The 13757-nt window shown below is 39.2% G+C and overlaps 1 protein-coding gene across 8 annotated transcripts in view; it reads right to left on the bottom strand.

Annotated features, from left to right (window-relative positions):
* Nucleotides 1-1361: 1361 nt before the first annotated feature.
* mef2aa (myocyte enhancer factor 2aa) overlaps nucleotides 1362-13757 on the bottom strand; it is a 64127-nt gene continuing 51731 nt past the window's right edge. For 6 of the 8 annotated variants that reach the window (XM_084933351.1, XM_084933350.1, XM_084933355.1 and 3 more), the window contains 5 exons: nucleotides 9142-9326; nucleotides 7628-7651; nucleotides 5762-5891; nucleotides 5460-5583; nucleotides 1362-5269 (listed from right to left, as the gene is read on the bottom strand). In XM_084933351.1, coding sequence (XP_084789477.1) covers nucleotides 4933-5269; nucleotides 5460-5583; nucleotides 5762-5891; nucleotides 7628-7651; nucleotides 9142-9326 — 800 coding nt within the window. In that variant the 3' untranslated portion in view covers nucleotides 1362-4932. The remainder of the gene's footprint in view (nucleotides 5270-5459; nucleotides 5584-5761; nucleotides 5892-7627; nucleotides 7652-9141; nucleotides 9327-13757) is intronic. The other 2 variants (XM_084933353.1, XM_084933354.1) reach the window with 1 other exon arrangement.

The following is a 13757-nucleotide window of genomic DNA, read 5'->3' as shown; positions in this document are numbered from 1 at the left end:
GAATAACTAAAAAAAAAAAAAGAAGAAGAAGAATCAAGGTGTTGCAATAGTCCAGTCAAAGTCTAAACCTCAATTTGATTGAAATGTTTAAGAGACGTGTGCGTAAATGAATGGCTGCAAACCTTAATCAACTGAAACTGAAATGTTGTAATGAAAAGTGGGAAAAATTCCTCCACAACAATGTGAGAGACTGATAAAGTCACAAAGGAAGCAATTACTTCGACTTTTTGCTGCAAAAGGTGCAAAAGCTGTTGAATCATGGGGTGTGTTTAGTGTTCTACTGAAATTCTGTAGAACTTTCCTTTTTTCAAAAAGCCTCAATAGGTAAGGAACAACACTAAAAATATCGAACTTATAACAATAATTCACTTTCCAAATAATGTCTCAATATATAAAAATATGACAATTTTAACTTTGACTTTTGGTGTGATCAGTGATTCAGTCCCCAAATGGTTTATGTTGTTTTTTTCCCTTCTCATTGTCATGTTAAAGCTTATACTTGTGTTGTTTTGTTTTTTTACATTTTATTTTATTTTTCCCTTACTTTTTGGTGTGTCCATTTAACCTCATATTCATATATTGATGGCTCATAACGTCTGTCATCTCCCATCTTCCACATACACATTTGTATAGTCGACATAAAATTAATATAGAGCCCACTAATAAGAAGTAATAATAAGCTTTAGTCAAAGTAGATCAAGAGAGATGGAATAAACTAGTTTTCCTTTGCAGTACATTCCCCTGCTTTAGTAACGGCCCAGCAAACTATTGACTAATTTATTGGACTGCAGTGCCTCCTGCAGGCAATAGCATGCAAATACACTGTTCTCTACTGGTGCCTGTAACAGCTGAATGCAAAAAATATGGTTTCTACTATATATAATTTGTAGCTGTTCTAACAATAATATTGTTGTATTAACTTGACAAACTTAGAGATTCTCCATTGCAATACATGGAAGATTTTCATTGTAGTAAATACAAATTTCCAAATCATATACAATATATAAAATAAAATCTATGTAGAAGTTAATGCATAGGCAGAAAATTACTTAATATTACACGTGATCACACATGATTGGATTCAATGGACAGTTATTTGGGGTTTTTTCCAGTGCAGTAGTCTTACTTTTTCATTGGAAATTAATATGATTTTAAAATACACAAACTGGAAATGAAACATTTCTTATATAAATTCTGGGTTTTTTCAAGTTTTTAGAAGCAATGTGCTGCCTGTTCAGCTTGCATCAAATTGACAATGGCAGTGGGCCCAGTGAACCAAATAAATATAGTACACCGATATAAGAGACGAGGGAAAAAAAGTCTTTGCATAATTCAAAGATAAATAGACAGTGAGATCAGACTGAGCATACACTGAGGTGTTTAATAAAGTTGACAGTTTCTACTGTTTGGGACTTCACAGGAGAACAAATTCTATGAAAGAGTTGTTTACTTCATTTTATACAGAATAAGAGAGATAACCTAAATTACACATTAAAAGCCAATATTTTGTACTTTTGTGAAGAATACAAATTTTGTACAACATCTAGCATAGTATCTTAATTGTTTAATAAAAAGTTCACTTGAATATTTATGCTGAAAATAAAGGAACACATTCAAGGGAAATAAAATGTAGATTAACTTCAAATCTATTTTGATTCTGAAACAAATAATGTCATTATTGGCAACAAAGTCCAGCTTGTGCCGCCAAACGGTCTGAGCATTCAAACCGAAAACAGCTTCTTTAGTTAAGTGAACTATCAACTACAAACACTTACCAAACACGTAGTTCTGTTTATAAAAGCAGTGAAGCAAAGCAGTGTACTCTTGCACAGCAAAGTGAAGAAAGTCCTCGACAGAGGTTCATTGATTACCCTTTCCTTTCACATTCATCAGTTGTGCACAACTTGGACAGAGACCAAAAGAGCAAAGTGTATCGCAGTGCATTCGCCATGCGTTTTCTTGCGTGTGTCCTATCTGAGACGAGGCAGGTCTGGTCATGTTTGCTTGAAATCTGCATTGTCTTTGTTTTACTGAGGGAAAGTAAAAGCGGTGTCATTTCTCTTTGGGATAAGGCATTTTCCTAACTGTGCATATAGATAGAGCAACTACAAAATTCCCTGATATGTTATCGAGTGCTAAAATATGTGCTCAACTTCGAGGTGATGCTGCCCAGACAGGCAGATGGTTTTCGTTGTAGTCTTTTATTATTGCTATTCTCACCAGCTGTGTTAAAACTACATTACATTATGGATTACTATACACCATGTGAGTATGTGGAAATTGACATAGGGTATCCAAATAAATAATTTAATGAAATGTATTAGACCTAACTTGTACTCCAGCAACTTCCTTCTGTGGCACTTTAGGAGGCTAACAGTCTTTAACACTCGTCTTCCTAATGCACCGCAGACTAAACGTGACCTGTAATGACATCATATTCTGTATGTTTAATGTGAATCGGGGTTAACTGCATAGATCATTACAGACGTGAGCAACCATGGAGCTGTTGATGGGGGCAGCATAGGTCAGAAACCTCAGAAGCGCAAACAAGAAAAGCCATGGCGAAGACACAGCAACACTCGTCTTGTACAGCAAACTTCTCATACAAATGTGTGCCTTTCAGCAGTGAGATTGAAGTCAGTCAGTGTGTTTTATTATGATTTGGCTGCTGAATGATTCCTTTCCAGTGAGGATGAAGAAGAAAACAAGTCACAGCCCCTCCCCCTGCACACCATCTCCTGTCTTTACATGACCTCAACAGCTTCAGATTTTCACTGTTCCTCAGGCTGCACTACTCTTACTAACGGGAAATGGAGATAAGATGAAGTTTGCGTAGCCAATTCATGACACACATGGGTGTTTTTTGCACGCAATTGTGACGGACAGTTCAAGCAGACTTACATATTTACAACTACACGTGGGAACAGGCATGACTGGTTTTGTACGAAGGTCAGCAGCCACTTCTGCCATGTCCATGTGTCTTCCTTTAATTGCATGAACCAATAGCACGATAGCGGAAATGGCTTGAGAGATGACGTGTCTTTCAGTCGAGCTACACGCATTAACAATAGATTATTCCTCAGTGAGGGGCTTGGACCTTGGATTTGAATGGTGGCAGTGTATTCAGCAGCTGCTAACACAGGCCAGCACAATAGGTGAGAAGAAACCCTATTTCCCCTAGCCTTGTGATTATCCTTAAGAAATATGAAAATAGTGGAACTTCAACCTCACAGCATTGTTATTACAATGTCATCAGGACAAACAATCACCACTAAACCACTAAAAAGAGAGACAAAACAAATTAGCCATCTGGAACTAAACACATGGGAGTTTTATGTTGGCGATTTCATTTCCAAAGAGACTAACATAATAGTAAATATTGACCAGTGAATGATCTACTTTTTTTTTCTTTTTCTTTAAGGGTGTACTCTTGTAAACTTGGCTGTAAACCACAAAAATATACTTTCCTTGAAAACGGTGATCATACAGTACATTCAGCATGTACTCACACCCTGGTAATATATATTAAAGTAGCTATTTACACAACAAAAGACGACGTTTGGCTCAAATGATCAATTACACAAACAGAACAGCAAATGTTCATGGCTTTCGATATCGATTCAAGATCTGGTTTACATGACTTTAAACTATAATAAAAGCACAATAACAAATAAGAACTGTGACGAAACAAACGGTGCGTTTGAGTGAGTTGTTAGGAGAAATCAATGCAACTGTACAAAACAACACAAAAAAACAGCTTTGGCTTATATTACTGATGAACTGTTACACAAACGTGAACATGCTGACTTTCTCACCAGCTCAACTGGGCATTATCTTAATTGCACATTTACATACCCTAATCTTTTAAATTATAAAATGAATAGTTATTGTCATTATTGCAATAGATTCTGCTGCTATCTCATTTTTACCCCCGACATTTATGTTTCATGTATTCACTAAAGTAGTCTGAACTGTTGCAACGATTTACTGTAGGATCAAAATACCTGTGTAACTTCGATAAAAAGGACCAGTGTGCTGGATGTTTGAGTATCCAACGGCAGGCGTATATTACAGCATTCACAAACATGTTTGAATTAGTGTGTAGTCAACTGTAATTGAATTTGTTTTTTCTGAAGGGGGGATGTGTGGCTTATAATTAGAGCAGTATTTTCTTCCACGGAGTCGGTCATGTGGGACAAACGTGGACAAACCTTTCACGTTTCTACATTGGCGGCCTCGGAAGGGGAAAAGTGAGGGATCAATTTGCAACACACACCATCGCAGCTAAATTCTACCAAATCCCACACACTGGTCCTTTAAACTGATGCGCGCCTGATCCACTCAGTCAATAAATTAGGAGAGGCCACTTAATATAAAAGGTCTTGTGTGATTACAGCATGATTTTAAAGACAGTTCTTGCAGTGAAATATCATATGCACGGGTCCTCAGCCTGAAAGCAACACAATTTTCTCTGACTGTTTGCAACTTGCAAGCACAACAGCAAAAACAGCAACTACATGTAAGTGTCTGACTAGACCAGTGACTAAAGTAATCTACCGCCTATTGTTTAACGATTTTCTTTGAACATCTTTCTTCTGCAGCATCTCCTGAATTGCACCAAGTACCTGATACCACCTGTTTGTGCATATAATTCAGTCCACCTAGCTGAGTTTTTAATCTTATTTTATCAGTCTGAGAATTAACTTTAGATATGTCCTGACACGTCTTATTACATTACATCTCAGTCATACAAACTGAAGTGGAGTTGAATAATAGCATGACAATGATAGCTGTAAGGACCCTTGCTCTCTCTCTCTCTCTCTCTCTTTCCCTCACTCTCTCTTTTTCCCTCTTTCTCTCTCTTTTAGCTCCATGTCTAACCCCTCCCTCTCTCTCTGACCGGCTGGTGACTGGAGGCTTGATCAGAGCTCTTTATGTCACCCATGTGTCCATGCGCAAGCGCTTGACCGACGGGCTCTCCCTGTCCTCCGAGCCAGCAGGGGGTCTGCCCAGCCCCAGCGGGGAGTGGAAGTCTGGCCGGTGGTCCTCGCGATCACTGCCATCATATGAGCTACAAGACGAGCTGAGGCTGTCGGCAGGTGAACGTCCCAGAACTTCCTGTCGGCTGGACCCTTGCTGCGGCTGCTGTGAGGGGAACCCAGACGGGGTGACGCGCTCCCGTGGCGGTGAGATAGGCTCAGACTTGATGTTTATGCTCTGGCTGGTGCTGATAGATAGGTTGGAACCCTGAGGTAGGTGACCTCCGCCACTGCAGCAAAGATAAGCGAGACATTTTGTTCTTGGTCAAAAACAGCGAGCGAACAAATATGAACTGAAATAATGTGAAAAGCCAGGACTGTAGATGTGTGATTCAGTATGATATCACAGAGCACAGTGGGTGTTGCTTTTATGTGAGGGCGTCTGGAGAGTGTGCTTTTGTTTGTAAGTGTGTTACTCACACCAAAGAATTAAGAGCTGCTTGGCCCAGTTGATGCTGTTGCCATGCCGACATGGAGCCCAGCGAGAGCCCAGGAGAGCTGAAGCCCTGTAGGGAAGAGATCTCTGCACTGCTCAGGGAGTACTCTGTTAAAAAAAAAAAAAAAAAAAAAGCAACCACGCACACTGAGAACTCACTCGCATTTCAGTTACAACACTGTGTGCCACTGAGAAAAGAGCAGGAACCAACAGCGTGTTGTGCAAATAATCTCGGCCAAAAAGGTTGTTGTCAGTCTGGGAGGGGGGTGAGCGAGTCCAGACTCACCAGCAGGATTGTAGGAGGTGGTCATGCCTGAGTAGACCAGGCCCTGTGGGGGTAAGCTGGGGGTGGTGACAGACACTACTGGAGTAGCCAGCGGCTGGGTGGACTGGGAACTGCTTATCCTCTGAGTGTTCTGCAAAAAACACAAACAACAAAGAAAATACTTTAGCTCAAAACATGGCACTATAAAAATATCACACTTGGATACTAAACAGTGCCAATAGTATCATTTAAAACACTTCATTTAGTGTCGTGTTACTCGAATTAGAGGCCGGGTGCCAAATCAGCCATATAATGCCAAGGGCAGGCTGCACTAAGTAAGACTTATTGATGAGTTTTCACCTCTGCCTAATGTTTTCAAAATGTAACTAAAGCATTTTCAGTTTAATGAAGCTGTAGTTACTGAATAAAGCAAAATCCTTTCTTTGTTTGTCTTTTGATCCTTTTATTGTTTTACCTGATAAATACTGCAGATGATTCAGTCATTTCGCTAAAGTAGCTCTTGGGCAAAGTTAAAAGTCCCTAATGTAAAGGCTACAAATGATCCAGTTTTTTTAATGACTATTTTTTTCAAAGTGTTCCATATTCTGTACTAAAGGTCGTGTCAAGAATGTGCATGTAATAATAAAAGCTGCCACAAGGTGGCAGTGTAGCTTCATTGCTGTAAATGTTCCGCTCTTTCTGATTTATTATTGACTGTGTGCTTTAAAAAGTTTATGAAAGTAGATTAAAAAATGAGGACACCTAACAGTAAACTGATATATTTAGTCTGATTACCTACAGATTCGTCTATATTTAATATATACAGAAAAATGTTGAGAGAACTTTGCAATAAATTTAGGTAGAATTCTGCTATTTAAAGTAGAAAGCTGACCGACGTCAGTACAGAATTGCTGATGTGCAATTAAAAGCATGACAAATGCATTTTGTTACAGTGTTATTAAAGAGTTAAGAACACTCGTTTTGGGCAAGCTCCACTCCACAAGAGTCCACCGCAAAAACAATCAGAGTGAGCCATTAAAGTGAGTCTGGAGATCAGTTTCACACCCGAATATTTCAGACGGTATACGAGGACAGCGTATATGACACATATCAGCACCCAGAGTGACACACAGCAGAGCCCCAGTGGTTTTTAGTGCAGTGACTGGCATGCAGTCCGCAAAAAAAAAATGCAGCTTGTTGTGGTCATGCAGCAAACTCTTCAGTGAGTTGCAGATCCACTAATGAAACGCAGCAAAAGTTTAGAACAATACTATAAAAATCCCCAGTGTTTAATGTAACAAACATATGTGCAGCTGCCAGCAGTTGTGTTTGAAGCGCCATTGCATCATGATCTACAGTCGATGGCTTCCTCGCATTGTTCCAACACTCTCCAGCCAGATGACTTCACCGACTATCTCGTAAGGTGATATCATTTAAGATGATGTAATCCTCTCTGGCTTAAAAAATATAAATGATTTATAATTTACTCATCACTCTTTGAGTTGTAAAACATGAAACTATGCGTAAAATAATTTTAAAAAGTAATCACTGATCTGCTTTCTCTCCCTCTTCCTTTCTCTCGCTCGCTTTCTCTGTCACACACACACACTTTCACACATAAACTCTGGTGGTATATGACTAACATTGACGTGTTGGGAATAGAGGAGCCAATTTAACAGGCCGAGGCAATTTTCACAGGCCAAACCCAAAGCATGCAGTGTTAATGTTTTTGTCGTTGTTGTTTTTGTTTTTCCATGTCTTGTTTCTTATCACTGGGAGATCTGAGAGCCAGTCTCCAGTGTGCGCGGTGCCTTCAGTCTAGCATCAGTGATCACCGGAAGCACGTTCACATTGCAGCCATTTGCCCAGGCATTTCTCAAAACTCACCAAATCCATTTCCTCCTCCTCAGACTGCCCTCAACAGAAGAAAAGAAGAGAGTTACAGAAAAGCAGCAGAGCGGCTGTAAATCGCTCGGGGTGGGGGGAGGTGACAAGTGCAGGAATTTACAGTAAAAGGGACAATAATAAATATAAAAACTTCTGGTGACCAATCACTGGTAAATCCCGCTCTCTTTGAACAAAGCAGTTAAATTTGCTTTTTTAAATGTAATGCAAATACATGCGGTCACCAAACCGTAGCACGTGTGGGTATGAAGCGCTGGTGCTCCGGTTTGTTGGGCTATAAAATTCAAGTCTTGTAAATAAAGAAGATGGAGCAGTCAGACGTCAGTGAAGCTTACACAAATGAGAGCTGACATTTGTGAGTGGCACTGAGATCAAATCATAATCACCAGAAATTACGAATGAAGCTTCTCCGCTGGTACCAATAATGGCTGCTTAGTACTGTGCACTTAAAAATCCCCCCTGTGCTGGGAGGAAGAACAAGAAGCCCATTTTCCATCTTTTCTGTGCTGTGGGACATACTGTGTCCACGCCGGGGCTCTTAATACCCACACTCAATCAATAGCGGTAGGAAGACACGACAAGGGCGACAAGATATTATCTGGCTCACACCCTGGGCCCCTGATTAAGTCTTCATCTACACTCTGTCACACTGAGATGTGATTAATTTAATACCATTATGGCCTAATGACAGGCTGTCTGCAGACCTGCCACAGCCCACGCCCTCAACAGCCTCTACCAGTCGAAAATACTTCGTAGGCTCAGACAGAACAGGACCTCCCACCCTGCACCTCTTGCAACACAACCTGTCCTACTCCTACGTATTCCACAAGCAGACACAGTATCACACAGTTGTTTAAACACTGCTCCAGGCCAGCTGAGGCTCAGCAAAGGAGGAGCAGCCACAGTAACCAGAGGTTTATTTACAAAACACATCGGTTTTCTGGAAAGGCTCCTGTTACTGACACCACAAACAACACACAGAGGTGAATCAGGGTATTTGCTTGCCACTGTCTTTAAATCCCACCCCAACCCCCCTTTTACAGTTTTCTGAATGTCGATTCGTGACTCGGAGGGTCTGCTTAAACTTCATGTGTTTGCTACGATCAGGGCACCCTGAAGCTTTCTTCTTCTTATTGTTTTTATAGGCCTCAGAATGAATGTGAATAATGGAGGGAGGGTGCAGATCCATGGTTCGGTCCACACTGAAATAGAGGTGAACACATCTCAGACACTAACGCTACCACACTGAGCCCCACTTCTCAGATAAATAAAAGTCCTGAGTTCAAGTGTTCAAGTGAGGCGGAAACCTCAGCTGAACACCACGCTACGTTTTGTGATAACATCGAAAACATGTTTGGGCAAAATCCAGGCAAAGTGTTCTGCTACGAAGGGCTTGATAAAGACACCAAACAAAGCTCTGCTCTGCCCTGCAGCAGAGATATTTAAAGGTGCTTCAGCTAGTGATACTCGTGTGCAGTGGTGTGCTCTCTACTCACCAGCGGGGGCATCATCCCTTTGCTTGATGGAGGGATAACAACCCTCAGGTCTGGCTTGCGGCTTCCCATTCCCATGTTCCCTCCAGGGGGTGGCGGAGACTTGGTGGGCATGACTTTACCCAGGCCATTGCCACTGGCTGTGCTGAGGAGGCCTGGAGAGCCCCTGGGGTTAACAAAACCATTTCCTGCAGATGTGCACAGCAACAGAAACACATCATCAAACCATGCACTGTGACTGACAACACTCCCAGTCATCAACCAAACCTCTCGCGCTGTGTTGTTTTCCAGCTTGCTGCAGCATGCAGCGTTAAGTGTTTCCAACCCTCTGGGAAGTTTTAATAGACTGGGATAATTATCCTGCACATTTACAAAAATAAAATGTCCATTTCAAAATTGATGAGCCCTTTATTTTTACTGTGAATGATTACATCAAAGCCAATTCTTTGCATCTTGGGACGAGGAGCAGTTCACTGGCAAATGTACTGTGACTGCTTAAAAGAAATAGCTGAGGCCATTACAATTGAATAAGAACAATAAAATGTTGTTCTTTGTTGTTTTTCACTGTGCACACAAACAGCAGCATGTGCTAGACTATCCCCACACCATTCACACCTAGGCATTCATGATCATTAGTCATTTCCTTTTCTTGAGAACAATTCAACTAATTTTAGGAAGTTATTTTCTTGAGTTCCAACAACTTATTTTAGGAACTCCCTCTCCCTTTTCGCATTGGACAACCACCCTTGAAAAACATCGCTATATCCACTGGGTGTGGAACGATCGAAAATAAAAGAAGTAATCGTATTGAACCAATATTAAATATAAATCTTATAAAAAGGTGTTAAAGCTACAATAAATGCCACAATACAGAGAACGGCTTATAGTTATTATTATTATTAGGACTTTTTTTTAAAAGAAATATGTTTTTGGTAGTTTCTCAATTAAAATAAATCTTTCCGAAACAAAACTGAAAATTTCTAAATCACCATAAAGTGTCTGGATCCATTAAGCATTTTCTTTTTAAAACACGTTTCACATAAAGATGTGTTCTTTCCATTTCTATCATGCTACAGTACCTTATTTTGAACCACACGACACTGTATGACTCATCTGCACAAGATCTGCAGTGAGATTCTGCAGATTCCACACAAAAGAGCTCTGATAAAAAAAACGGACTGCTGAATTCTTATGAAAACAATAACCAAACAAAAGTAAGATTTCAAGCGCACTTGAAGCTTAGCCTCACTTTATTTGACGTAAGTCTGGAAAGAAAAACTATACTTTAAGAAAAACACACTCGGAAATCCTGAAAACAAAGGGAAGAAGGAATTAATGATATCTAGCACTGCATCAACAGATCAGTAACACTTCAACAAGTTGCTGATTTCTCTATTGTGTTCAGTTTATCCCAGTGAAACACAAAGTGTGTGCGCAACAAGTAGACTCTTGCATAGGAACATAATGGAACAATAGCCCGTCTGACTACAGATAAGGCCAGCAACAATTCAAGGTCAAATAAACAGTTATGAAGTGCACAATAGTATCTCACCACTGAATCAACAGTATATGCAAGCAGCTACTGCCATCAGCCTTCACTTTGATCATATAAGACTACGCTGCTGCAAGACAACAATGTTTACAGAATTAGCAGATTAAATGTCCAAAGCCCCAAAAATAGCAAGCCTGATTAAAAGCATGGAAGAAGTCATTCAGTGGGAATGAGGAGCAATGAGTGCAAATAGAATTTCATGTAAAGGAATGGATTTCAATTTGGCAAATAAAGACCTCGCTGATAGCAATCAGTGAGCTCGAATATTTTACTTTGACAGAAGTCTGCCTTGTAACGCTGAGGAAAAACAACACGATGGAGATGACTAAAGGCCTTTTTCACATCAGAGATTTGTCTTGCAGCATTGGAGGCCAACCTTCGCAGCCAAAACTGTCTGACGTAACATTGTTTTATAATAATGCTTTTCAGTAAAATATCAAAATGTAATCCTTGCTTTGGTTTAGTTTGTTTTTATTCCCTAATCATATCAAAAATCCGACTCAAAACGTATATCAAATAATAATGTAATGCATCATCTGGTGACACACATATATAGCCAAAAGAAGACATAAATGATTTTTCTTGGTTTAACATCAAATTTAACTTGCATATGTTTTTCTTAATTGTGTGCATAATGTATTGTTTTATTATGTAGCTCATTGATCTTCAGCTCAAATAGGCTGTTTAAATAAAGGATTCATTCATTCACTCATAACTGATGTTGTAAAATGTGTCCACATTACAGTAATGTTTGTGGGTTAAATTGCCATGTATGCTTTATGTTTTCATGCACCTGCATATATATTTATACATATATCTATATATATTTCATTATGTCTTTCTCATGATAATCTGCTTAATTTTATTCACTGGTTTAACTGTTGTTTTTTTTTGTTTGAAAACACTAAAGGCTTAAAGTTGCAGCTTTGCTAAAACTGCAAGGTTCTTTCAGAGATGTTTGTTTCATACCTGCAAGCTACATAAGATACAACTTGCATATTCTTAGCACTTGTAGTCATACTAGCACTAAGGTTCTGTTGGTGGCAATGATGGTTTATTTATCAATAAAAAATCTCCACAGCTGTTTGACACAAGAATATCACATCATTCATAGTGGTCACAGCACAAGTACACAAGTAAAAAAAAAAAAACAAATAGCAAAGGAAAAGATAGAAAGGATCACGAGATAAGAGTACAGAGTCTATTCACATGAAAAGAAATGATTGCACATATTCAGGTAACGCGAGCGTTCGGCTTGACTGGCTTGTGTTATAGTTGGTTTATTATGTTGTTTAAGTATTTCCTTTTTGTGCCATGGAAACAAACTTTCATTATTAAAAACAGCCTACTTTAAAGTAGAGATGGCACGATACTACTTTTTTATGTCCGATACCGATATCATAAATTTGGATATCTGCCGATACCGATATGAATCTGATAGTGTGTTTTTTAATCAATAAAACTGTTTTTTAATATCTTGCTGCATTTTGTATAAGTTCATACTCAAGTTTAAATAAACAACAACACTAAAGCTATTCTGTTATACCTGTATGTAAAAAATACACTGCACCCAAAATATTTCATAGTTCAGCAATACTGATCAATCTAATAAACTTAAACCTACTCCATCCTTCCTATTCTGGTATTTTAAAGAGTACTTAGCAGAAATATTAAGCAACCTAACTAATAGGGTTGCAAACTCCCAGCAAAAAAAAATAGGGAACCACCCCCCACCCTCCACCTCATGATGCTTAATCGACGTAATCAACTTTAATTTGATGCAGTGTGAAAAAAAAATGCACAGAATTAAATTATTTTTCAAGAATAATTAAATAGATTCAACATCTTTCTTCAACAGAATTGCAGACTGCACAGATGGTACCTTCCCAAAGGAAAAAGTACTATAGCTTACTAGGGTATATTAGACTTAACAGTTACTATATACAGTAATGGACTTCTATATATTTTACATCAGATTAAAAATTTGGGTGTAAGATTCAGATAATTATTTATTAAAAGCTAGACATTTTAAATGAGAATAAGAAAGAAAAGTATGTCTTTGTGCCCCCCTTTTCCCTGTTAATGCCCTATCGGCCCCCCTGGCTAAACTTTGCTAGATCCACCCCTGCACAGTTACCAGCCGTCAGCTACGTAGAAAAGGATCCTGGTGTAGAAAGTAATATTAAATAAATTCTAACAACAGATTATCAAGGTTAAACGTGTTGCTGTTGTTCAGCCGCTGGTTTCCTCTTTCTGGTGCAAAGTGGGCCAAAAACAAAGAAGAGAGACGGACTCGCGACAGAAAAGCCGATCAGCTGATCATTAAGCAGTTTCATGATTGAAGTAGCAACAGGAGAGGGAGGGAGAGAGAAGAGGCACTCGCTCCATATATCGGTTGTTAACCTTAACGTGGGAATGCTTTACAAACATTCAGAGACAAACTTACACACTTGCTTTACTTCTCTCTGGGATAACTTCCTCGGAGATGAAATGCTGGTTTGGTAGGAAGCTACAAATACACACAGCCGCTCTATCACGTGAGCACACTGCTCCCACGTGCTATGGTTATGAGCCGAGTTACGCCATGTCGCAAGTTTTGTGAGGTGCTTTTTTGATATTTAATAGATCGGATTACATTTTTTATTTCTCTCCAATATCCGATCCAGTAATTTACGTCAGTATCAGACCGATACCGATAGGCTACGTAATATCGGATCAGTCCATCTCTACTTTAAAGTCGTTAAAAATGTAGACATCCACTGATAAGTCGTCTTGCTTACTCATAGGCTGATGTAGTGTATAGAAAAGGGTTTGTATACATGACACTCCTGTGTATGTAGCCTGTAACCTGCATTATCAAAGTTTAATGCATTTTTGTAAAAATGTTACAATCGAGGAGGCAAAAAATGAAGAACACTTTCTCTATTTTCCAAATGTGAATATTCTCAGAAACGTAAAAGAAAAACTCACAGCGTTCCAGTTGTAATATTTCTAATTCTACATGACTTAAATTGTAATATTGTCACACTGCATCTATTAACATTTCAGTTATGTCCTTTCGCCACCT

This window comes from Perissodus microlepis, chromosome 7, assembly GCF_051167445.1.
Source record: "Perissodus microlepis isolate ML-2025 ecotype Zambia chromosome 7, ASM5116744v1, whole genome shotgun sequence".
Classification (NCBI taxonomy): Eukaryota; Metazoa; Chordata; class Actinopteri; order Cichliformes; family Cichlidae; genus Perissodus; species Perissodus microlepis.
The sequence above is the reverse complement of the archived record's forward strand: the minus strand, read 5'-3'. Positions and strand labels throughout refer to the sequence as shown.